General features: G+C 37.7%; 1 protein-coding gene across 1 annotated transcript; it reads right to left on the bottom strand.

Annotated features, from left to right (window-relative positions):
• Nucleotides 1-1,428: 1,428 nt before the first annotated feature.
• EIF1AY (eukaryotic translation initiation factor 1A, Y-linked) lies at nucleotides 1,429-25,257 on the bottom strand. Its single transcript, NM_001267764.2, is given in 7 exon segments — nucleotides 1,429-2,787; nucleotides 5,732-5,823; nucleotides 7,189-7,270; nucleotides 16,714-16,764; nucleotides 18,570-18,673; nucleotides 22,092-22,175; nucleotides 25,038-25,257. Coding segments are annotated over 7 exon segments (435 nt in total). The 5' UTR covers nucleotides 25,054-25,257; the 3' UTR covers nucleotides 1,429-2,781.
• Between the last annotated feature and the right edge of the window lie 1,936 nt (nucleotides 25,258-27,193).

Below are 27,193 nucleotides of genomic sequence, written 5' to 3'. Positions count from 1 at the left end.
TGTGTGAATGATGACAGCATATACCTAATTAGTATTTACTTTACATGCTTGAGTAAACTACCAAGCACAGGTTTTGTAAGCAAATGTATTAGTAACTACGGGTACTAACATATGGGAAAAAAAGGAGTGGGGGGCATTCCTGAAAATGCAAGACTTTCCATCACTCATAATTCATAAGCTCCCGAAGAACTTTTTAGGCTCAATATGAAAATGTTGGCAGGGCGCAGTGGTTCACGCCTATAATCCCAGCACTTTGGGGAGGCCGAGGCAGGTGGATCAGGAGGTCAAGAAATCGAGACCATCCTGGTCAACAAGGTGAAACCCAGTCTCTACTAAAAACACAAAAAATAGCTAGGCATGGGGGTGTGCGCCTGTAGTCCCAGCTACTCAGGAGGCTGAGGCAGAACTGCTTGAACCCAGGAGGTGGAGGTTGCGGTGAGCCGAGATCGCACCATTGCACTCCAGCCTGGGTAACAAGAGCGAAACTCCATCTCAAAAAAAAAAAAAAAAAATTGTAACACTTATGCAGTTCCAATATTTTTACCAAAACGTGCAAAGTGGATTAAGTACCACAAATAAGCCACAGTTGTTACAGAAAGCTGATAAGAAAAAGAAAAAAGTGTTTGAGTGGTTTTACTCCCATTAAGAATTGTATCACTTATGCAGAGTTCCAACGTTTTTACCAAAATGTGCCGAGTAGTTTAAGTACTATAAATTAAGCCATATACTTTTATGTACATTAGGCTAAAAATGTCAGGAAGTTTTGATAATCAGTGAACACAAGTTAAGTCAACTCTTCAAAAATATTAAAAAATAGTCTTCAGATACATTTCACCTAGATAAATGTTTATGAGTGACACAGAATAAGAATCATAAACCAAAACTGTAAGCTTTTATTTCTTAGATTTAATAATGTACCAACATTCTGGCCTTAATTTTGACTCCAGAGTTTTCACATGAAAGAACTAAAATGACCTTTTTCTTTTCTTTTTTTTTTTTTTTTTTTTTGACAGTCTTGCTCCGTCACCAGGCTGGAGTGCAGCGGTGTGATCTCGGCTCACTATAACCTCCACCTCCTGGGTTCAAACAATTCTCCTGCCTCAGTCACCTGAGTAGCTTGGACTACAGGCATGGACCACCATGCCCAGCTAATTTTTGTATTTTAGTAGAGATGGGGTTTCATTATGTTGGCCAGGATGGTCTCAATCTCAAACTCATGGATCAGCCCACCTCAGCCTCCCAAACTGCTGGGATTACAGGTGAGAGCCATCTTGCCTGACCAATGAAGTTTTACTCTCTCGTATACATTTGTATTAGTGAAACCATGTGATTTCATATTCCCTTTATATTTTCATTACTTATGAATTATCGAGAAAAAATATATTCCACAACTCTATTAAAGTTATGTAAGACAGTACCCAGAGAACTCTAACTAGTCCAGCCTTTATTTTCACTTTATAGCTTTAAGAACAAAACTTAAAAAGGGAAAATTATAATACAAAATCTTACTAGTATGTATTTAAAAAAAATCAGTACCCACAATGAAATACACTAACACCACAGTTATGTCAAAATACAATGATCATTACTCTTTCTTATTACGTTAATTGATGTAGCTCTTCCATTCAGATTTTGAGAGGAAGTCCTGCTCTGTCACCCAGGTTGGAGTTCAGTGGCAAGATCTCGGTTCACTGCATCCTCCACCTTCCAGGTTCAAGCAATTCTGCTGCCTTAGCCTCCCGAGTAGCTGGGATACTGGCATGCACAAAGATGACCCACTACTTTTTGTATTTTTAGTAAAGATAGGGTTTCGCCATGTTGATTAGGCTGGTGTTGAACACCTGAACTTAGGGGATCTGCCCACCTTGGCCTTACACAGTGCTAGGATTACAGGTGTGAGCTACCACACTCAGCCTGAAATTATCTTCCCCTAACAGTATTGTTGCCTCCTCCTCTGGCAGTTTAGGGACAATGTGAGAAAAGCTGTTTATACAATGTACTATAAAATCAGTTTTTCATTTATACATTGCAATTTTCTTGTTCATGAAGACAAAGACTGTGGGTTGCAATGAATTACTTTTGAAAACAAAATGGCATAGCAGTATTTCCAGTGTTAAGACAATTGGTTGCCACCTAGGGTTCAATTTCTGCAACGGTTACACATTTTAAATTGCTACTCAAAGTTGCTACAATTTAAAAACTGCACGTTGGAAATGCTTCTTTTTTTCCCTTAACAGGAGGCACACATGACAAAAAGAATTTATAAGGCATCAATGTTAGTATAAAAATACATATGGCTAGATTAATATAAAAATTATGTCCACTTTTTTCTGATACCAAATGTAGATTTGTCTTATTTAAATTCTGTCAGAAACTTTAGGAGAACATCTGAGTAGCTGAAACATACACAAAGACTGTAGAGTAAATAGATTAACGGGAAGTAGGACTTATTATAACTTACAATGATTACAAAGCAGAAATGTATGCAAAATATCAAATTACTTGAAGTAAAGTTATCACAGTAGCAAAGGCATTTATTTGTTTTTATAGCAAATATGATCTTTTATCTGTAAGTTTACATCAAAACAATAAAGTATTAACATTTAAGATAATTCGGTGTCATCAGCTTTTACAGAAATAAATACTTTAAAACAATGAAGACAGATCAGTTTGCTTTAACAAACTATAAACTAAACGAATTTCTCTTAACTGGTGATAGTCAAAATCCCAACTGGAGAGCAATCCTCAGAAAACTTCAAATGTAAAATCACTCAGTTCAATTTAGATCTGTAATTGAAAAGAACATCAGATCCATATATCTAATTGCAACATTGTAATGCATACAAACACTCCGGGTAGCAATCTGAGAAGTAAACCCTTTTGACCTGGGTATTCTGTATACTAGATTTTTCTCATATCCTTTGTGTTACCAGTAAATCTTTATGGTCTTTCAGAATGTTACTATGTAACATATTATCAAAACATCTTTGAAGTTTTGCATCTCTTTATTTCCTTTGTGGTAGTGATTATACATCTTATATTCTGAGGGTGGACACAGACAAAATAGAATGTAATTCTTTTAAGAATGGGACAAATATTGTCCTAATCAAATTCAGAGTTCATTTAGTCAAAGAAGTAAAACTAAAACACCTATAAATCTTCTACAATGCTCTCTCGAGATAAGCAAAACAAACTCTTATTAATAAACTAAACTTCCTCTCATAGCCATTGTCTTTATATTCCTTTCCTGATTACCCTACTGGGTCTAGTTCCAAAGGAAACACTGGCATCAATCTAAGTACTTTCCTGACCCACTTCCTGAGAAAAGTCTTAACATTCCTAGATCCTAACTCTAATATCTGTGTATGTAGCTTTGTGTTTCTGTATGCAGTCTAGGTAGGTTCTTTTAATTTTCCAGACGCCTTCAAGCCCATTGGCTGTGGAAATGTTCACATTTGCCCTTAATCTACAACACAGTGTTTATGCTTGTGGTTACTGCAACATGAAGTAAATGTCTTTTCTGTTTAATTCCCAAAACACCTCTGACTCAGGGTCCCCAAAAGGAGGTATATAAAGAAATCAGAATATGAAAGGAAAATATCTTGGGCCCCCCAAATTGCTAAGAAAAACTCAAGGTGGAAAGTGCGGCAAACCTGCCTCCCATTCTATTCAAAGTGGTCCTTCAGCTCACTGAGTTAGAAGCATATCTGACCGCCTACTTTACAAAGGCTAACAAAGACACCTTCCCTTTCCTAACTGAACCAATGTGCTTCTCATATATATTGACTGACGTCTCATGTCTCCCTAAGATGTTCAAAACCAAGCGGTGCCTGACCACCTTGGGTGCATGTCATCACAACTTCCTGAGAATGTCATGGGTGCATCCTCAATCCTGGCAAAAATCAAGTTTCTAAATTAACATGACACCTGTCTAAGATTTCCTCATTCACAAGAACAACAGGTTTTTCAGGCTTTTTCATTTTCTCCTTTTGGTTGTACCTTAAAATTTATATTACATGAAGGCAGATTTATGACTCAGAAATATTTCCTGAAGAAAAAAAATTTATAAATTTTAGAGTATTTTATGTTTTACAAAATGTACAAATGCGTATGTACAACAGAATTATGTCCTGTTTATTTTCTTTAATTCAAAGTGTAGGTTATCTAAATAGTTTGGAAATGTGCCAAAATATAAGCTATAATATCAGAAGAAGAGAAGGATGGGTGTGATAGATGAAGAAGAAAAACTGTAAACTGTAGAATCCTGTTGGTGAGTATATGAATGTTTATAGAGGAAGTTTAAAATCCTTCTATTCCTCTGAACAGCTGGAAAACAATGTTAATGAGAAGGATGGGTGTGACAGATGAAGAAGAAAAACTAAACTGTAGAATCCTGTTGGTGAGTATATGAATGTTTACAGAGGAAGTTGAAAATCCTTCTATTCCTCTGAACAGCTGGAAAACAATTTTAATGAATGTTGGGGTCAAACAAAAGCTGTAGAGATCCCTGATGTAAAATAATGGTTCCCAATGGAGTGAGAGCATCAGTATCACTTGTGCCTGTCTTAGACTTTCCAGAGACTTGCCTTAGTAATTTATTTTTGAGACAGAGTCTCAATCTGTTGCCCAGGCTGGCGTGCAGTGGCAAGATCTCTGTCTCCCAGGTTCAAGCCATTCTCCTCCCTCAGCTTCCTGAATAGCTGGGATTACAGGTGTGAGCCACTGTACCCAGCTGGCCTTTGTAATTTTGAGAGCTCTAGTATTTGCGCAGTTATGTTAAGGATGACTACTTATTAATGTCCAGTCAATCATAATTTTGGGGTTTCCATATACACATAGTTTTTGAATCATATTTTCATTATAGGGATGTTGATCAAGAAAGCCTACACCCAAATGAAGTTAAGCTACACCACCAATTCCATATTTAACACACACACACACACACACACACACACAGTCACTCTCATAAAGGGAAGAAATCAAAGTAAATTTTATTTGAATACAGTTAACTTAAAAAGTAAGATGAGGCATTTACTGCTTTGTGAATTCTACTGCTTTGTTACTAGGAAAAACAATCATTTCCATAAAATAGGTGCAAACCAAATCTGAAGTCTGGCCAATACAAACTGATGTTCAACAACGTAATTCTATTACGTACCATGGCAACAGGCCCAACATTTTAACAAGCCTTTCAAGTATATTCTAAATTTCAGTGCTGCATCCAACTGGTTCAAACAAGATTCCTTTTTTCGTTTGAGACGGCGTTTCGCTTGTTACCCAGGCTGGAGTGCAATGGTGCGATCTCGGCTCACCGCAACCTCCACCTCCTGGATTCAGGCAATTCTCCTGCCTCAGCCTCCCGAGTAGCTGGGATTACAGGGACGCGCCACCATGCCCAGCTAATTTTTTTGTATTTTTAGTAGAGACGGGGTTTCATCATATTGACCGGGATGGTCTTGATCTCTTGACCTCGTGATCCACCCGCCTCGGCCTCCCGAAGTGCTGGGATTACAGGCATGAGCCACCGTGCCCGGCCAAGATTCTTCTAAGAGACTAAGCATTTCTCTTGAGAGGACATGTTCTCAGAACTACGTGTTTAGAAACTCTTACTTTAATTATGATTGCCGACTGCCAAAGCTAAAATTGATTTTTGAAGAAAAGAATATTCCAAAGGATTGTAAAGTTTACAGATAATGCACAGATAAAACACCTATTAGGTTTATCTACTTACATTTTCAATGTCTTCATCATCATCTTCAGCATCAACAAACTGGATTTCATCATCATCTCCAGGACCAAATGTGTCTGTTTCACTGATTTCAGCTAAAGATAAAATAATATACTGATTATATAATCAAGATTTTGCCTGTAATCTCAGCACTCTGGGAGGCTGAGGTGGGGGATAACCTGAGGTCAAGAGTTTTGAGACCTGCCTGGCCAACATGGTGAAATCCCATCTCTACTGAAAAAAAAAATAATAATTTCCTGGCTTGGTGGTGCACACCTGCAATACCAGCTACTTGGGAGTCTGAGCCAGGGAATAACTTAAACCTGGGAGGTGAGGTTTGCAGTGAGCTGAGATTGTGCCACTGCACTCCATCCTGGGTGACAGAATGAGACTCTGTTTAAAAAAAAAAAAAAAGAAAGAACATATGTGCTGTATTTTTTCTTTCATTTTAAAAAGATAATTATAATGTTCACGTAGCACACATACAAAAGGTATTTTAAATACGGCAAACAGACTCTAATTATACTAACTAAACAGCTAAACATTTCCATGTAGCCTTCAAAAATGATTTGAGCTCAGGTTAACAACTTATCCTCAAAATATATAGTTATCTTGAAATTACAACAGCTACTTCACCAATTATTAAACAGATTTATCAAATCAGTGAAAAATACTTGGTTAAATCGTAATCACGGTTATCATTAAGCAATAAAGGTGAAAAAAGGAGGTGCTAGCTAAATTCCCAATTATTTCAGCAGTTCCTGAAATGCCAATAATTTCATCAGGATGTTCATGTTTATGTAAAAATCTTATTTTCATAAGTTGCAATGTGATAAACAATGAAAACATCTCCTTGTAAAATACATAGGCTTTAAAACAGTGCATATTCTCTTTGATGGTGTTATGAGGGACTTATTTTAATCTTGTCAAGTTTTGTGCAGTAAGCATGCATGATGTCTACCTTTAAGAAAAAGAAAACACAATTGTTTGTTAAAAATAATCCCACAGTTACAACTTTGGTAAGAGAAACTGAATACTTTTTTCTGTAAGATTCAAACATTACTATTATAATTGTTGCCTTTCCTTAAATGAAAACTGCCAATCTTTTAAGAATTGTTTAGAAAAAGTCTATACAAAATATATTCCTTTGAGAGATTATATACAAATCCAGAGCTTATGAATTAAAAAACTCATCATCAAAGGAAATTTCATAATTCAAAATCTCTTTATTAGAGGCTTCTATTTTTAAGTTCACACTGGCTTTATTTGAGATTTCCACTTATTAATATCTTTTCGAAAGTCTTAGAAGTATACTGAAGTATAGGCAAGACTACTTACCACAAATTTTGTACGTATACACTAAAATAGTAAGCAAAACAGAATTCTACTAAAATCCCTTCACCTAAATTCCACAAACATTAATATGAAAGAACAAGTAGATATAATAATTTTGATATTACCATGTTCTGGAAGCTCGCCATATGCCTTCAGACTTCTAGCTTCATCTGCATTGTACTTGAAAATTACATCAGCTTTGCTATCCTGAGAAATAAACAAATAATGTTCAAAACTGCTTATACCAAAGTATCACCAGTTGTTTCACAATTTACTTTCAAATTAAAGACATCTAAAGAAAGGCCACATAATGTTTGTTACAAGTGGTCCTGCTTTTCTTTGCCTACCCGAATACCTTCTAGAAAAAATTGTTGAGTCTGAATAATTAGGAAGTGGTTTGTATTCATTGGTAAACAATAATTAATAGATTTGGAAAGATACATACAGATTTCATTTTAATAAAGCATAAGTGGCAAGCCCGGTCTTTTATATACTATTACCTTTTAATTAGAAGTCTCTTTGAAAAAAAAATGGAAGATGAATTTTTAAAAATTGCATTGTAAAACTCTTAGGTCAAAGATTACAATTTAAAACTTAAATGCATTAAGGAATAATGTTAAAAAAGTAATATAGTTTTCTATGAATCAGTAGTTCTTAGTATCAGAATTATCTATGGAACTTGAAAAACAGACAGCTAGAGTTTAAGAATAGATACCTACTTCCTTAAGACTGAAAGTAGACCTGCCCAGGATGTGGTACATAAATGTACATTTTTAAAAGCTCTTCTGGGTGGGTGTTTCTAATGCAACCATTGAAAAACACTCTCCTAAGATGTGAAAACACTTCCCCATTTAAAATTATTTTATCCAACTTGGGAGGAGAGGAATTCTGATTGCTTACAATTTGCAATCTAGATCTAAAAACTAAAGTGATCTGTCACAATGGCAGTAAAACCAAAACTTTTCAAACCATCATGTGCAAACAAGATTTTGTTAAACTGGTGACTCAAATAATATAATGGACATAAAAATAACATTTTAAAAGCACAGTACAATTTATATATATGTGTATACACACACACCAAAACATAGTCAATGTGCAATCAAATATATATTTAATATATATACATACACGCACAGACACACACACACACACACACACATCAATGTGTAATTAAGTCTATCAAAATAAATGCCTCCTTGCAGCAATTGTACAAATGGCAGCACAAGGATTTACTAAAATTTGTTTCTTCATGAAAGAAATTAGAATACTGACAAAATTGGTCAAAGTCCATAAATCAGTAATCTGAAAATTAACCAAATGAAGCAATAAACACTAAGGAGTGTTTATTCAAGAAAAACAGGTGAATCTCACTAAGAAAAAGTGGCTTTTTAAGTTTCCCCATTCCCATTTCTCATCTCAGTTTCATAAACACCAACAGCCTCTCAGCTACTGAAAAACACAGAACAAGTCTGAAGTTTCTTGTTAACTCTATTCTATAGGTAGTAGACTGCCAGTTCCTGGAAACTCCCATTTTAAGAGCTTTTCTTTCACTTAACTGATTCAGAACTTACTCACTTTGAATGCTTACCTCCCAAGGCTTTTGTAGAAAACATAATCTGGCAGTAAAACCAAAACTTTTCAAACCATCATGTGCAAACAAGATTTTGTTAAACTGGTGACTCAAATAATATAATGGACATAAAAATAACATTTTAAAAAGCACAGTACAATTTATATATATATGTATATATTTTAACATGTTTTAAGTGGCAATAACAGTCTGGATAAAAAAGAAAACTAACCAAAAACTTAGAAGAAAAAGCTATGTAAGAGATATGCATAGGAAATGTGTAAAGTCCAAAATACTTCTGCAAATCTAAAAGGCCAAATACAGGTTCACGGCAATGCACATGATAAAGACACAGATATGAAAGACCTAATCTTACCCCTGACTGAAGTTAACATCCTGCACAGCATGAGATCAAGAATAAGGAAGAGGTGTCAGTTGACTGACACTGGTTGAATGTTGAAAGTATTACTCCACATGTTCAAGATTTCTCTTTGAATGCTCAATCCCTTAGTGGTTTTAATGAAATCTAAATTCAACATGAACTGCCTGTTAAACCAACCAACCATTCAATGGCCGAAGAATTAGTTCTGAAAAGTCACCAAACAAGCAGTAGTAACAAGAGCCCTGAGAAGTAGGAATCTGAGTTCCAGAACAGCTATGTGGTAGTTAAAATGTTCAGCTTTTGGGAGGAACTCAAGATGGCGCTGTGACAACAACCCAGGATTTCAGCTCTCTGTTAATCCGCGGAGAGGTGAGTCAAAGCTGCATTTTCAGACTGACCTTTGTTGCCCACAGAACGGGGAAATTCCCAAATATAAAGGAGACGCGGGAACCCAGGCAGAGGCTCTGCCTGGAAAAGCCGGCAGCCAGGGAAGTGGCAGCCGGCCGGCCCTACCCAGCGATCCCCACAGGGCACACTTGTCCGTGTGCCCTGTTGAAATGGCAACCTGAGACTTGAGAGGGCTGAACTTGAGACTGAAAGTGACTTGGGCAGTGGGCCAGCCCAGGGGATCGCAGGGACACAGCCTGTGGGATAGCGCAGTGAGAAAGAAAAAATGGCGATTCCCACCATGGAGACCGTCCCTGAGGCGCTCCCTGGGGGAGGGGCATCCACCATTACCGAGGCAACCCGCCCGGACTGAGACACACGCCCACTGCTGATGCAGCCTGCAGTTGCCCAGGCAACCCGCCCCTACTGAGATACACGCCCACTGTTGATGCAGCCGGCCGTTGCCGAGGCAACCCACTACAACAGAGAGACTCCGCTGCAGGGCGTAGCCCATGGTGGAGAATGCAGCAGAACAGCAAGAGCCTGCAGCAACAGGGCAAGCCTCAGAACAGCAGGGCAGAGCCTCGGCAGTCAACTAGTGATTAGACTGCCTCCTAGCTGGGCAGGACACCTCAACAGATATCCAAAAACAAAGCCCCAACGCCCCAAGACAGAGCATTTGAGAAAAAAAGGTTTTTTTTTTTTTAAATGAGCTCTGTTGCAGCAGAATCAAACATAGCAGCCTAACAGCCCTGAATGAACAACAGAGCTCACAGCTCAGCAATTGAGCTCCTATAAAGTACAAACTGTCTCCTCAAGCAGCTCTCTGACCCCTCTATATACAAAAGACTGACATTTGGCAGGCATCAACTGGGACGAATATAGCAGAAAAAGAAACTGGTAGCATCCCACACTGTTCCGCAGCTGCTATAGGTGTACTCCAGACAAGCAGGGCCTGGAGTGGACCTCAGCAGTCGTACAGCGAAGGGGCTAGACTGGTAGAAGGAAAACCAAGTAACAGAAATACTTCATCACCAACAATCTGGGTGTCCACTAAGAGACCCAATCGAAAAGTCAGCAACTACGCAGATGACAAGTGGATAAATCCACAAAGATGGGAAGAAACCAGCGCAAAAAGGAGGAAAAAACCCAAAACCAGAACAACTCACCTCCTAGAAAGAAACAAAATTCCTCACCAGCAAGGGAACAAAGCTGGACGGAGAATGACTGTGGTGAAATGACGGAATTAGACTTCAGAACATGCATAATCAGAAAATTCCATGAGCTAAAAGAACATGTTCTAAATCAATGCAAAGAAACTAAGAACCTTGAAAAAAGATTTGAGGAAATGATGACAAGAATGGATAACTTAGAGAGGAATAGGAATGAACTAAAGGAGCTGAAAAACACAATACGAGAACTTCACGAAGCATGCACAAGTTTCAATAGCCGAATTGACCAAGCAGAAGAAAGAATATCTGAAGTCGAAGATCAACTCAATGAAATAAAACGAGAAACCAAGATCAGAGGAAAAAGCGCAAAATGGTATGAACAAAGGCTCCAAGAAACTATGTGAAAAGGGACTATGTGAAAAGACCTAACCTACGTTTGATAGGTGTACCAGAAGGGTACGGAGAATGAATCCAAACTGGAAAATACTCTTCAGGATATCATCCAGGAAAATTTACCCCACCTAGCAAGACAGGTGAACATTCAAATGCAGGAAATACAGAGAACACAACAACGATATTCCACAAGAAGAGCAACCCCAAGGCACAGAATCGTCAGATTCAACAAGGTTTAAAGGAAGGAGAAAATACTAAGGGCAGCCAGAGAGAAAGGTCAGGTCACGCACAAAGGGAAGCTCATCAGACTCACAGCAGATCTCTCGGCAGAAACACTACAAGCCAGAAGAGAGTGGGGGCCAATATTCAACATTCTTAAAGAAAACAACTTTCAACCTAGAATTTCATATCCAGCACAACTGAGCTTCAGAAGTGAAGGAAAAATAAAATCCTTTGCGAACAAGCAAGTACTCAGAGATTTTGTCACCACCAGGCCTGCTTTACAAGAGCTCCTGAAAGAGGCACTACACATACAAAGGAACAACCAGTACCAGCCATACCAAAAATCACACTAAATGCTAAAGAGCATCAACATAATGAAGAATCTACATCAACTAACGGGAAAAACAGCCACTTAGAATCAAAATGGCAGTATCAAATTCACACATAACAATATTAACCCTAAATGTAAATGGACTAAATGCACCAATCAAAAGACACAGACTGGCAAATTAGATAAAAATCCAAAACCCATCAGTGTGCTGTATTCAGGAAACCCATCTCACATGCAAGGATACACAAAAACTCAAAATAAAAAGATGGAGGAAGATGGACCAAGCAAATGGAGAGCAAAAAAAAGCAAAAGTTGCAATTCTCATCTCAGATAAAATAGACTTTAAAGCGACAAAGATCAAAAGAGACAAAGAAGGCCATTACATAATGGTAAAAGGATCGATACAACAAGAGCTAACGATCCTAAACATATATGGACTCAATACAGGAGCACCCAGATACATAAGGCAAGTTCTTAATGACTTACAAAGAGACTTAGATTCCCACACAATAATAGTGGGAGACTTTAGCACTCCACTGTCAATATTAGACAGATCAACAAGACAGAAAATCAACAAGATATCCAGGGCTTGAACTCAGACCTGGAGCAAGCAAACCTGATAGACATTTACAGAACTCTCCACACCAAATCCACAGAATATACATTTTTCTGAGCACCACATAACACCTACTCTAAAATTGACCACAGGATTGGAAGTAAAGCACTGCTCAGCAAATGCAAAACAACCCAAATCATAACAAACAGCCTCTCAGACCATAGTGCAATCAAGTTAGAACTCAGAATTCAGAAACCAATCCAGAACCGCACAGCTTCATGGAAACTGAACAACTGGCTTTTGAATGTTGACTGAGTAAACAATGAAATGAAGGCAGAAATAAAGAAGTTCTTCGAAACCAATGACAACGAAGACACAAAATGCCAGAATCTCTGGGACACATTTAAAGCAGTCTCTAGAGGAAAGTATATAGCAATAAGTGCCCATATGAGGAGAATGGAGAGATCCAAAATGGACACCCTATCGTCAAAATTGAAAGAGCTAGAGGAGCAAGATCAAAAGAACTCTAAACCCAGCAGAAGACAAGAAATAACTAAGATCAGAGCTGAACTGAAGGAGATTGAGACACGAAAAACCCTTCAAAAAATCAATAAATCCAAGAGCTGGTTTTTTGAAAAGATCATCAAAATAGACATACCACTAGGCAGATTGATTACAGCTAAAAGAGAGAACAACCAAACAGATGCATTAAAAAATGATAAACGGGAAATCACGACAGACTCCACAGAAATTCAAACCATCATCAGAGAACATTACAAACAACTCTATGCACATAAACTAGTAAACCTGGAAGAAATAAATAAATTCCTGGACTCCTGTGTCCTCCCAAGCCTAAATAAGGAGGAAGCTGAAACTATGAATAGACCAATAACATGGTCAGAAGTCGAGGCAGCAATTAAGAGCCTACGACTCAAAAAAAGCCCAGGTCCAGACAAGTTCAAAGCCGAATTCTACCAGACACACAAAGAGGAGCTCGAACCATTCCTTCTAAAACTATTCCAAATAATCCAAAAAAAGGGAATCCTTCCCAAATCATTTTATGAGACCAACATCATCCTGATACCAAAACCCGGCAGAAACCCAACAAGAAAAGAAAACTTCAGGCCAATATCCATGATGGACATAGAGGCAAAAATCTTCAATAAAATATTGGCAAGCCGATTGCAACAGCAAATCAAAAAACTTATTCATCACAATCAAGTAGGAATCATCCCAGGGATGCAAGGCTGGTTCAACATACGCAAGTCTATAAACGTAATTCACCACATAAAAAGAACCAAAAACAAAATCCACATGATTATCTCAATTGATGCAGAGAAGGCATTTGACAAAACACAACAGCCCTTTATGCTAAAAACCCTCAATAAACTCGGTATCGATGGAACGTATCTCAAAGTAATAAAAGCTATTTATGACAAACCAACAGACAATATCATACTGAATGGGCAAAAACTGGAAGCATTCCCTTTGAAATCTGGCACTAGACAAGGATGCCCTCTCTCACCACTCCTATTCAATATAGTACTGGAAGTTCTAGCCAGAGCAATCAGGCAAGAAAAAGAAATAAAGGGTATTCAAATAGAAAAGGTGGAAGCCAAATTGTCTCTATTTGCAGACGGCATGATAGTATACCTAGAAGACCCCATCGCCTCAGCCCAAAAACTCCTGAAACTGATAAGCAACTTCAGCAAAGTCTCAGGATATACAATCAATGTGTAAAAATCACAAGCATTCGTCTACCCCAATAACAAACTTAAAGAAAGCCAAATCAAGAACGAACTGCCATTCACAATTGCTACAAAAAGAATAAAATACCTTGGAATACAACTCACAAGGAACATAAGAGACCTCTTCAAGGAGAACTACAAGCCACTGCTCAACGAAATCAGAGAGGACACAAACAGATGGAGAAACAGTCCATGTTCATGGTTAGGAAGAATTAATATCGTGAAAATGGCTATACTGCCCAAAGTAATTTACAGAATCAACGCTATCCCCATCAAGCTACCACTGACTTTCTTCACAGAGCTGGAAAAAACCACCATGAACTTCATATGGAACCAGAAGAGAGCCCGCATAGCCAAGTCAATTCTAAGCAAAAAGAACACAGCGGGGGGCATCACACTACCGGATTTCAAACTATACTACAAGGCTACAGTAATCAAAACAGCATGGTAACGGTACCAACACAAAGATATAGACATATGGAACAAAACAGAGGCACCGGAGAAAACACAACATATCTACAACTATACAATCTTTGATAAACCTGACAAAAACAAGGAATGAGGAAAGGATTCCCTGTTTAACAAATGGTGTTGGGAAAACTGGCTAGCCATGTGCAGAAAGCAGAAACTGGACCCCTTCCTGACACCTTACACTAAAATTAACTCCAGATGGATTAAAGACTTAAACATACGACCTGGCACCATAAAAACCCTAGAAGGAAATCTAGGCAAAACTATCCAGGACATAGGAGTAGGCAAGGACTTCATGAACAAACACCAAAAGCATTGGCAACAAAAGCCAAAATAGAAAAATGGGACCTAATCAAACTCCACAGCTTCTGCATGGCAAAAGAAACAGTCACTAGAGTGGATCGGCAACCAACAGAATGGGAACAAATTTTTGCAGTTTACCCATCTGACAAAGGGCTGATATCCTTTTGAATTTACAAAGAACTCAAACAGATTTACAAGAAAAAAACAAACAAGCCCATTCAAAAGTGGGCAAAGGATATGAACAGACACTTTATGAAAGAAGACATATATGCGGCCAACAATCATATGAAAAAATGCTCATCGTCACTGGTCATCAGAGAGATGCAAATCAAAACCACATTGAGATACCATCTCATGCCAGTTAGAATGGCGATCATTAAAAAATCTGGAGACAGCAGATGCTGGAGAGGATGTGGAGAAAAAGGAACACTTTTACACTGTTGGTGGGAGTGTAAATTAGTCTAACCATTGTGGAAGACAGTGTGGCGATTCCTCAAGGCCTTAGAAATAGAAATTCCATTTGACCCAGCAATCCCATTACTGGGTATATACCCAAAGGACTATAAATCATTCTACTATAAGGACACATGCACACGAATGTGTATTGCTGCACTGTTTACAACAGCAAAGACCTGGAATCAACCCAAATGCCCATCGATGATAGACTGGATTGGGAAAATGTGGCACATATACACCATGGAATATTATGCAGCAATCAGAAATGATGAGTTCGTGTCGTTTGCAGGGACATGGATGAATCTGGAGAACATCATTCTCAGCAAACTGACACAAGAACAGAAAATGAAACACCGCATATTCTCACTCATAGGCAGGTGATGAAAAATGAAAACACATGGACACAGAGAGGGGAGTACTAAACACTGGGGTCTATTGTGGGGAAAAGGGGAGGGCCAGTGGGAGGGGGAGTTGGGGAGGGATAGCCTGGGGAGAAACGCCAAATGTGGGTGAAGGGGTGAAAGCAAACAGAACACACTGCCATGTGTGTACCTATGCAACTGTATTGCATGCTCTGCACATGTACCCCAAAACCTAAAATGCAATAAAAAAAGAAAAAAATAAAAAAAAAAATAATAAAATAAAATAAGATGTTCAGTTTTTAAGAAATAAATTAAGATACCTAAAAAGGTGGACAGAAGACTTTAACACTAGCAAGCAACTAGACTTAACAGATGACTACACGAAACTCCAACCAGTAGCAAGAGAATAAGAATCCAGACATAGCAGTAATTTTAATGTGGTTAAGCAATGGTAATAAGTTCCATGGGCAGTAATCAAATGGATTTTATAGACCTATGACATGTAAATAGTTTCAAGGTTAGAGATAAATGGCTACTCCTGTCTTTGTTCTATACTGCTCCTCTTAAAATTAAAGCATATACAACAGTCTGTACTGTAACTACTTGTGTGCATGCGTAACTTTATACTACAAAACCAAAAAACTCTTAGAGGAGAACTGACTTATTCAACAGCATCATCTCGACTTGCGGTTTCCCAACTAAGTTTCAAAATATTAAAATAATATTAAGAACATGAGTCTCCAAAATTATTAAATTTTGCTTTGACATATCAGGATACTAATAAAAAATTACTACCTATATACTATCATTCTCATTTTTAAAAATATTAAAAACATATTTAAAAACAAAAAATTGTGTTCCATGAAAAACAACTACATATCTTCTAATATGACTTCAAAGCACTGAAATTCAGCCTACTCCAATACTATTTCATGTCTGAAATGCCTAGCTGAATGCCTCAAACACCACTAGCGTTTAAATGGATGATGACAGAATGGTCTACTTGTCCGAACCTGCAAGAAAATATTTACTACACACGGTATTAATAATAAAATCAAAGAATTAAAACAAATCATGTCTTTCCACAAAATACATGTACCATTAACTATCTGTGCAAATTATTCTGAATTTGAAAAATTTTACAGTCTTAAACACAACTGGCCCTAAATAATGATGCTGGCAGAACCCTGAGAAAGTATACGGGGCTGGAACAAGTTAAAGATGCTAGTTGGTATCTTCTAAACATCAACGACTACTTTTAAAGACACAACACATACTTAGATGTTATTTTTACCTGATAGTCTCGTAGACCAACCAATATAATGTCTGAAGTATTTATCCAAACCTGTAAGAAATTTATGCAGATTATTTTAAAAATAAAAGCAAATAAGAAGGAGAATGTTTAGTGAATCTTCCCATAAAACGGATACGCTATTCACCTAATGTGAAAAAAAAAATAAAATTAAGACTTTGATGCCAGGCCAGGTGTCTCATGCCTATAATCCCAGCACTTTGGGACGCTAAGGCAGGAGGATCACCTGAGCACAGGAGTTTGACACCAAAACTAGAAAACATAGAGATGCCTAGACTGTACAAAGAGTCAAAAAATTTCAAAAAGTTGGGTGTAGTAGCACATGCCTGCAGTTACTTTAGAAGGCTGATATGGGAGAACTACTTGAGGTGGAGGCTGCAGTTGAGTGATGACTATGCCACTGTACTCCAGCCTAGAGCACAGAGATCCTGTCTCATAAAATTGGGGAAAAAAACTGTAACATATATACATAGTATAGTGGTATGTAGCACATAGTTAAGGTCTGGCATGGAAAAAATTACAGTACCAATTGAGTTTGTTAAAATTTTCTTTCTTAGAATGTTAAAAATCATAACAATTTTATTCCAATTACTCAAGAATTTAGAATTCCAGATAATCTTTGTGGTAGAAATTCGGACATGCAATTGTATCTAAACAAAATGTTTCTAACAAACATTTGTATCTAAACAACAAACAAGATGTATCTAAACAAAATGATTCTAAAGCACCCAATCTACATAAATATAGCCTCTGCTATTGCCTTAACGTTTGTATTCCTCAAGATTTTTGTCGAAATTTGAATCCCATGGTACTAGGAGGTTGGGCCTTTGGGAGGTGATTATGTAATGAGGGCTGATCCCTGATGAATGGGATTTTTGCCCTTATAAAAGAGGCCCAAGGGAGCTCATTCATCTCTTCTAAAATATGTGGAGAATGCAGAAGGCACCACATATGAATGAGAAAATGGGTCATCACCAATATTAAATGGATTTCTCTTTCTCCAGAGCTATGAGAAATAAAATTTCTGTTGTTTATAATCTACCCAGTCAAAGGTACTTTGTGATGGTAGCCCAAACGGACTAAGAGAACCCATAAAAGTGCCACTAATTTGGAAATGAAAGCATGTGAACACACCAAATAGATTCTATTTTCTTCTTTTTGAGATAGAAACTCTCACTCTGTCACCCAAACTGAAGTGCATTAGCAGAATTCTTAGCTCATGGCAACCTTGCGCTCCGGGGTTCAAGCAATCATCCTGCCTTAAGCCTCCTGAGGAGATGGAACTATAGGTATATGCTGGCTAATACTTGTAGAGAGCTCAGCCAAAATAAAGTTTTTATTATTTTAATTATAAAATTTAAGTACCACAGACTTTTAATCAATTTGATTTATAAAACTACCTGATATGGTATTGTAACAAATCTGCTGTCTACCATTTCATATTCCAATTTTCCTCATACCACCTACAACTATTTCAACCAAGACAAAACCTAATGAAGGAATATGCAGCAATTAGTCTCTTTTAATGTAAATTCCCACATTTTTTATTGTTTCAAAGTATTAACATTTGAGTCAAGACGATTTGTATTATATATTAAAACATGTGATTTAGTCAATACTAACATCAGAGTAAACACTTCTGGCAGGAATACAACAGAAGCCAAACAAAGGAATTATTCTTTAAAAGTAAATCTAAAAGTTATCAAAGACCTTTTCTGTTTATTCTTATTGTCATGAGTCACGGTTGTATAAATTATTTTGAGAACTCAAATTGCTTAGACCATGTATTTAAAGCAGAGACTTTTTTAAATTGAAGTAAAAGAAATCTACACACCTACCTTTTTTCTCAATTTTCCTCGGATATGGCATAACCTCTTTACACCATCAAAACACAATGCTTCCAATCGTCCATTCCCCAGCATTTTAATTACCTGAGCATACTCTGAGAAGAGGAGAGTAAAACAAGGGTGAGATCCTATTCAGCGTTTGTTAAAATGTAATGAGTGAAATTTAGCTGTTTGGTTGGGCATGGTGGCTCACACTCATAAACCCAGCAATTTGGGGGGCAGCCAAGGCTGGTGAATCTCCTGAGGTCAGGAGTTCAAGACTAGTTTAGCTAACATGGGGAAACCCCATCTCTACTAAACATACAAAAATCAGTTGGCTGTGGTAGTTGGTGCCTGTAATCCCAGGTACTCAGGAGGCTCACGTAGGAGAATGGCTTGAACACAGGAGGCAGAGGTTTCAGTGGGGCTGAGATTATGCCACTGTATGCCAGCCTGGGTGACAACAGCAAAACACCACCTCAAAACAAAACTAAAACAAAAAACAGAAGAAAATTATCTGTTAATAAAAGCTCCTCTAACTGCTAAATCAGATCAAACTACAAAGAAAAACAGAATAAAACAAACAGCAAAAAGTTTAAGAAATTCATTCAGACAGTCCTATTTCAAAATGTCACATATTATGGTAGGAAAACCGGAGTCCCAGCTATGCATATTTACTTTAACACCTTTATTTTTAGAATAAATAAAAGCCTAAGTCAAGTAACTTGTTTAGTGTTACAAACGCCATTTCCATGACAAGCTATATCCGTTAGTAGAGGCATTTTAACTACCTACCCATTCTGAATATGTCAACAGTTGTTTTTCACGATTGTACACTTTAGTTTGGAACATCGAAGTGGCTCATTTCATAATATACACTATAACCCTTCATCAGTCTCCCCACATGAGCCCTAACTCAATCTTCACCATCCTTAATCTCAGAAATGACTGAGACAAATTATAGCCTAACTATTAAAAATTCCCATTTACTTTAGACTATCTCAGTGATTATTCTTAAGTTCTTGAATCTTGAAAAATGGGAGTGACATTCCTAAGTAAAATGTAACACGTTTATGGGAAATACTTTCAAAAGTGCCCTGATTCCACTGCTACTAGAAAGTACTCTTATAAGAATATGAGCATTAGCCAGTACAGCCATTCTCTTCTAAGAGGCAGGAAAGAGAAAAAAACAAACAAAGGAAATAGAGGGAAACAGACAATTCCAAAATTTTCACACTAATAAGGTTTCTTCTTAGAACTATCCAAGAGAAGACCAGGCATGGTGGCTCACGCCTGTAATCCCAGCACTTTGGGAGACCGAGGTGGGGAGATGATGAGGTCAAGAGAGCGAGACCATCCTGGACAACATGGTGAAACCCCGTCTCTACTCTAAAAATACAAAAAATTAGCTGGGCATGGTGGTGCATGCCTGAACCAGGTGGCAGAGGTTGTGGTGAGCCGAGATCACACCATTGCACTCCAGCCAGGGTAAGGAGCAGAACTTCGTCTCAAAAAAAAAAAAAAAGAACTATCCAAGAGAATGTCGACTAACACATAATTACATTTAAGAGATAAATTTATAAAGCTACATTGAGAGGTTGTTATATATGTGGCAACTGAGTTCATTTTACAGAAGTCGGTGAGCCCAGCTTATCATTAAGCACTTCTGCAACATGGATAAAAATAACAATAAAATAAGAACAAATGGAAATTAAAAACCTGGTCCTGAAAGTACAGTCAATATCTATTAGAAATGAAAGAAGATAGCTAAATAGGTGTCTTTTGCCAGAAAATAAGTTTCATATAATTAAAACATGTTAACTTTTTAGTGGCTTCTATCTAGAATATAAAAGACTAACAAAAATTCAACATAGAAACATACATAGTTTTTGTCATAAATATTAAATAATGTATTTATGCTGAAAATAATTAAACGTGGAGAAATTTGAATATAGATTATCTAAGAGATTAGGACTCTTCACAAAATGTCCTGTTAGGGAACTATTAAACTGTAAGCTAATCTAAACAGTCATATGTAGTTAGTGGTACCTATTTGAAACAGCATAGTATAAAAGTTAAAAACAATATAACATTAAAGTTAAATTTGTTGCAATAATTCTACTGTAGTTAGAGAAAGAAATGTGCTTCATCTTAGAAGATATACATTGAAGTATTTAGGTCTGAGGCCTGTAAATTCATGTTACTAGTTATCTGTATAGAAAATCAAAATGGTCAGAAAAATGTGTAAACATGCAGAAATGCAAAGATAGAAATAAACGATGTAAAGGTTAAAAACTAGTAAATTCAGGTGAGGAATATTTACAATTTTGTTGTGTACTAATATTTCAAATTTTTCCTATGTTCATTATTTTAAAAAGAAAAAATGAAGACAAAATCAAATGCACCAATGAATTTATTTTGTTCTTTTGTATCTCCTTTTATCAATCCAGTGGGGTTAGTCAATTATTAAAACTGTATTACAGGCTGGGCATGGTGGCTCACACTGTAATCCCAGCACTTTGGGAGGCAAAGACGGGTAGATCACGAGGTCAAGAGATCAAGACCAACCTAGCCAACACAGTGAAACCCCAACTCTACTAAAATACAAAAATTGGCTGGGTGTGGTGGCTCACGCCTGCAGTGCCAACTACTGAGAGGCAGAGGCAGGAGAACTGCTTGAACCCAGAAGGTGGAGGTTGCAGGGGGACAAGATTCTGCCACTGCACTCCAGCCTGGCACCTGGTGAGAAAACAAGACCATTAAAAATATATATATATATATATATATATATATATATATATATATATATATATATATGTATATATAGTATTACATTTTATGATTAAGTACTAGTGGCAGTGAAGCACTTGGGGTTCAAAAAGGTTTTATGATTTTTATCCTAAAAAATACCCATGGTCTACTAATAGTGTATGACATTACGCATTAACAACATATGAAATATTTAATCATCACAGTCTATGCTTAATTTGCTCTAAACTTTTTTTTTGTTTCGAGCAGGGTCTTGGTCTGTCACCCAGGCTGAATACAGTCATGCCCTCACAGCTCCCTGCACCCTTAACCTCCTGGGTTTAAGCCCTCCTCTCCCCTAATCCCGCGGAGTACCTCGGACTCCTGTCGTGTACTACTATGCCTCATTATTATTATTACTATTTTTGTAGAGACAGGGTTCTGCCCTATTGCTCCCAGCTTTAAGCAAGTGAAACACTTCACTTCCCAAAAGGCTGGGATTACAGCAATCAGTTAGATTGTATTCCTCCACGCTAAACAATGAAACTGTGTTTGCAAAAATGCTCTCAATGAATCCTCTATCCAGACTTAATATATCCTAGAAATTATTATTTAATAAACAAATTCTAGATAAATGTGGATGATGAGAAATGACAACAGGAAAAATGGAAACATAGGACAACTGCTTAGCATAATGACTAAGACTCCTTTAAGAAAAAGACAGAAAATTATACTCATGGCAACAATGAAACATGTTAATAAAAGAAGCCTAACTTAAAGTCTTACCTTGTCCATCCTCTTTAAACACCAACTCTCTTTTTTCAGATTCCTTCTCATTCTTACCCCTGCGCCTGGTTTTACCTCCTTTACCTAATTAATTTAAAAAGAAGATAAAAAATTCACTGTAAAAATCTACATATTATATACATTAAACTATAATACAAAAGAAGACTTTTGAAGTTTGCTTTTGAAACCACTTGCAGGAAAATTGAAAATGTGTCATTTAAACAGATTTATTATCTGTTTAAATGTATTTACATTACAACATTAACATTACAGAATTAACAGGACTTGTCAGAGTTCTCTTTAAGTCTTTTACCAGGTACATATCAATACTATCCTCTTGGACATTTGTTTGGATACTTCTGAGATAAATGTACATCTTATGTAAAACTGTATGAAAGAAACATTTTATTACTCAAAGAACTATTGTGAAGATGTTGTTCATGCTTTCCAAATAAAAACAGGACTCTATTCATTTTCTTCTATAGCATCTTTTAACTCTACTCAATAATTAGTCCTGAGTATCTTTCCATTACAATAGCTGCAGACCTGGGCCAACATTTTAACTGTTAAAGTATATTAATGCTGTATCTTGATTTCTTCAATGTTTCACTATTATGACACAATGCTGCATTGAAGGTTGTCTGCAAACAACCTTCATAAGGTAAATGAACACAAGGAGAATTTCTGAGTTAAAAGTTTACAAATTCACTTCCTTACTCTTTAGATCAACTATTTCAACTGCCATCACATTTCTTTCCATTTTTATATTTTCGCTTATTGCTAGACACATAAGCGAAAGGATTTTCTATTGAATCACCAAGGAATTGGGGTAATTTTCCGTAACATTTTGTCCCCATTACCGAATGTTAATGAAAATAGCAGTGGTTTCCAAAAGGAGGGTTAAAGACCGCAAATCAAGTAATATTAAAGGATCGATGGAAGAATCTGAATAAAAAAGATAACACTGCAAATAAAATAAAATTTACATACTTGACCACTGTAAACTCAGACATCTAATTCTTGAATGCATCCAATACCTCAGGGGCAGTTACAGTACTGTGTGCCACTATAAATCAAAGTGACTCGTCTACATTTTGATCCATTCTTAGCACACACCAAAACTAAATTTCTAAAAGAAAAACACGTTCTATATTTTGAGTCATTAATCTTGCCTGAACTTAGCGGTGTCAGGACAAGGATCATACCTGCTTTGCTTACTGAGTTTTACAAAAGTTTGGCAGCTTTTCAAATGACTAAATAATGCTTAGTTCAAGTTCTAAAAGAATGGCAACTTTTAAATTGCATATCGCAATCTCAAAGGTGGAGGCACCTTGGTCTATCTCTTCAGGAGTAGGCCAAAGGCTGCCCGTTTCCCGATGTGAGGATTGGTTTCTAAGACTTCGGAAGAAAACCAGCTGAATGAGTGCAAAGAAAAAGTCACACTACATATGGCCCATGCTCATTTACATGTTTACTTGGATAAACCTCATCACAATATTAACAGGCATCTGGATTTTCAGGTAAAAAACAACAACAACAAGAAAACCAAATTAGCAACTTTTATTTCTACATTAGTAAGTCTAATAAAATACGGGTCTTCCGCAGTATCCTTCAACGAATAAGCCCAGCAGATAACACCGATTTTACATAATAACAAAAACATTCCATTTAGGATGGGGATTATCTCAAGAAGAAAAAATGGCGAGTGGTGGCAGAGGACTTTATGAATCTGTGCTGTAATTCTTAGACATATCTTTCTTTTAAGTGCCTCACATATGATTTAAAAAAAAAAAACTGTTCTCAGTCTACCATAATTAACCAAACCCTTATGATTCTCCTTTTATTGTAATGTCGTGCAATAGAATTCACTATCTTTTAAGAGAATGAGACTAGGCATGCACATACCACAATTAAAGTCGTTTAATATTCTTTTTTAATCTTCCTTTCTAAGAACAAAAAATCCACACCTCCTACTTAAACAATTTAGATGTGTTTTGGAGATACTCTTTCTAATGAGAATATTCTTAGGCATCATTCAGTGTAAAAGTTCTACCCTACAAGAACAAAGCAAGCCTTACTATTTAAGGAATGGTGTCAGGTACAGGTACAGTAACATCAACAAAGATTTATTGGACACTTTGCAAGGGATACTGTGATCTTTAGTTGATAGCTTATTTAAGAGAACTGTGAATCTCATCAACAGAAATAAAGGTGGAAACAAGATAACTACTGAAGTTGTTCAGTGCTATCTGAAAAATAAGTTCACTTACAACTTAAAAAGTGGGAGGCCTAACCTCTCCTTAGGCCTCCCACTTTATAATTGTAAGTAAACTTACATTCAAGTCTAAGCTTGGTGTGAAAATTTAGCCGCAGAATGAAGGTAACCTTTATGTCTTTATTCCCACAATATTTATTTGATAAGGAAGTTGAAAACTTGCCTAAATATGTAACACATCTTCTGCAAAAGAATGATCAACTTTTTTAAAGAGCTGGGGCAGAGTAAAACGCCAGAGATGAACCTAAACATGTTTCAAGGTTTCCTCACCGTTTAACACAAAAAAGGGAATATCCTTAACAACACTTTTAACTGTCCGGATAGTCTTCAAAATGAATAACTGCTTCAGGAAAGTAGCAGGGAAGTTGGTAGGAACCTATACTTGAAGGCCAGGCCTTCCGGATAAGGTCCCTCAATCGTCTCTTCCTATACACGGTAAGTCTGGTATGAATCAGTCTCAAAAGCCCACGATCCTCCGAAGGCCTCATAAACATGGCGGCTGTCCCACCCCAATGTGACCAAACTGAGTGTTCCCAGCGTCTTTCCCTAACACATAAGAAGGGGCGCGGCGCCCAATACCCGCGGGAAGAACCGTCACTGCGACCTGGAACAGACGTCGAGATTAATGGCAGAGCAGGCAGAGGTACAGTCCCAGAGGCCTGCAGGATTACCTTTATTCTTGGGCATGCTGGTGTTAAGGGCCTCGTGTGACCTCTTCCGACTCCTTTCTGGCGGTTACTACTCCACAGCAGCCTGAACTAAGATGTCGCAGACGGGCGCGTCGAAGAGACTGGCTACTGAGCTCTGTAACACACTTCAGACGGGCACTTTATGACGCCAGCAAAAGGCGACGAAACTAATTACGATACTTCCCCCGCCCCCAACCGCTTCTCTATGTCGGAGGCGTGGCCAAATGACTGACGTAGTAGATCAAGTCAATAAGAAAGAGTTTGGTCCACGAAAAAACTCGGGGCGGGGCGGGACTAGACTCAGCATGGAGAAGGCGGAGTCAGGAACGGAAGGAGCGGGGTGGTGGGGTCTACCGCTTTGTAAAAAAAACCGTCTTCGGGCCGGCTGCGGTGGCTGACGCCTGTAATCCCAGCACTTTGGGAGGCCTAGACGGGTGGATCACGAGGTCAAGAGATCAAGACCATGGTGAAACTCCGTCTCTACTAAAAAATACAAAATTATCTTGGTGTGGTGGCGCGCGCCTGTAGTCCCAGCTACTCGGGAGGCTGAGGCAGGAGAATTGCTTGAACCTGGGAGGCAGAGGTTGCAGTGAGCCGAGATCGCGCCACTGCACTCCAGCCTGGCGAAACAGCAAAACGCTGTCTCAAAAATAAATAAATAAATAATAAAAAAAAACAACCATCTTTCCGGGTCTGGAGCTGTGGCTCACTGCCATAATCCCAGCACTTTGGGAGGCCGAGGCTAGCGGATCACGAGGTCAGGAGATGGAGATCATCGTAGCCAACGTAGTGAAACCCGGTCTCTACTAAATTAAAAAAAAAAAAAATTACCTGGGCGTGATGGCACATGCCTGTATTCCCAGCTACTCAGGAGGCTGAGGCAGGAGAATAGCTTGAACCCAGGAGGCGGAGTTTGCCGTAAACCGAGATCGCCCCTCTGCCCTACATTATGCGTGACAGTGAAAGACTCCGTGTCCGTGTCAAACAAACAAACAACAGTCTTCCAGTTTCACAACTTACTGTGGCATTTACCTATAACCTCCTAAAACAAGTCCTTGCTCTTATACAATGAGATTGGAGGACTGGTGAAGGACAAGGACCCCTATGTTCCGAATGATTATTACTTTTCTCCATCTTTTTTTTTTTTTTTTTTTTTTTTTTTTTTCTTGAGACAGTTTTGCTCTGTTTGCCCAGGCTGGAGTGCAGTGGCCAGATCTCGGTTCGCTGGAAGATCCTTCTTTTGGTTTCAAGCGATTCTCTTACCTCAGCCTCCACAGTAACTGGGATTACAGACGCTGGTCACCACGCCCGGCTAATTTTTGTGTATTTAGTAGACAAAATGGGTTTTCACCGTATTGGCCAGGCTGGTCTCGAACTCCTGACCTCGTGATCTGCCGGGGCCTCCCAAAGTGCTGGGATTATAGCATGAGCCACCACCCGCGGCCTACTTTTCTCTATCTCTGTCTTCTCTATCTCACCATAAACCATATCAGTACAGACACCAGATCTGTTGCCTAAGCCTCTGAATTTTGCAGTATATCATGACTTAACCAAATGTCTCAAATGGACTGGCTGTGGTGGTCAAATTATTTCAGGAAAAATTCCACTGGGTTATGGTATTCGATCATTTAGTTAACTGTATTTGTTGTACTACTATTATGTTTAGAATGTTGGCATCTGTGTTAAGATATATCGGTTTGTAGTTTCTTGTGATGACTGGGTCTAGGATAAATAAAATCCTGGCTTCATAGAATTAATTACATAGTGTCCCTTTTTCCCTGTGTTTTTGCACAAATTTGAGTATTGAGGTAAGTTATTTAAATGGTGGTAGGATTTAATTTTGATTATTAATTTATAATGTATTTATTCCTAAGTCAGTTTTGGTAGTTTGTATCAGGAATTTCTTCATTTATTCTAAATTATCTAACTTGTTGGGCATATACTTGGCCATAATATAGATAGTATAGTAGCCTCTTAATCCTTTTGTTTCTTTCATTGTGCAAGATAAGTCACAGTACTCCAATTATCAGGCACTCAAAACCAGTCTATGAAAGTAGCCACAGGGGTTGTTCACTACAAAGCCCCAGGGGCAGAGTTGGCCAAATCTGTGGGAGCTCACCCTTAGTATCATGAGTATG

The sequence above is a fragment of the Callithrix jacchus genome, chromosome Y (genome assembly GCF_049354715.1).
Source record: "Callithrix jacchus isolate 240 chromosome Y, calJac240_pri, whole genome shotgun sequence".
NCBI classification, from domain to species: domain Eukaryota; kingdom Metazoa; phylum Chordata; class Mammalia; order Primates; family Cebidae; genus Callithrix; species Callithrix jacchus.
Note: the sequence above shows the minus strand (reverse complement) of the source record. Positions and strands in the feature narration are given on the sequence as shown.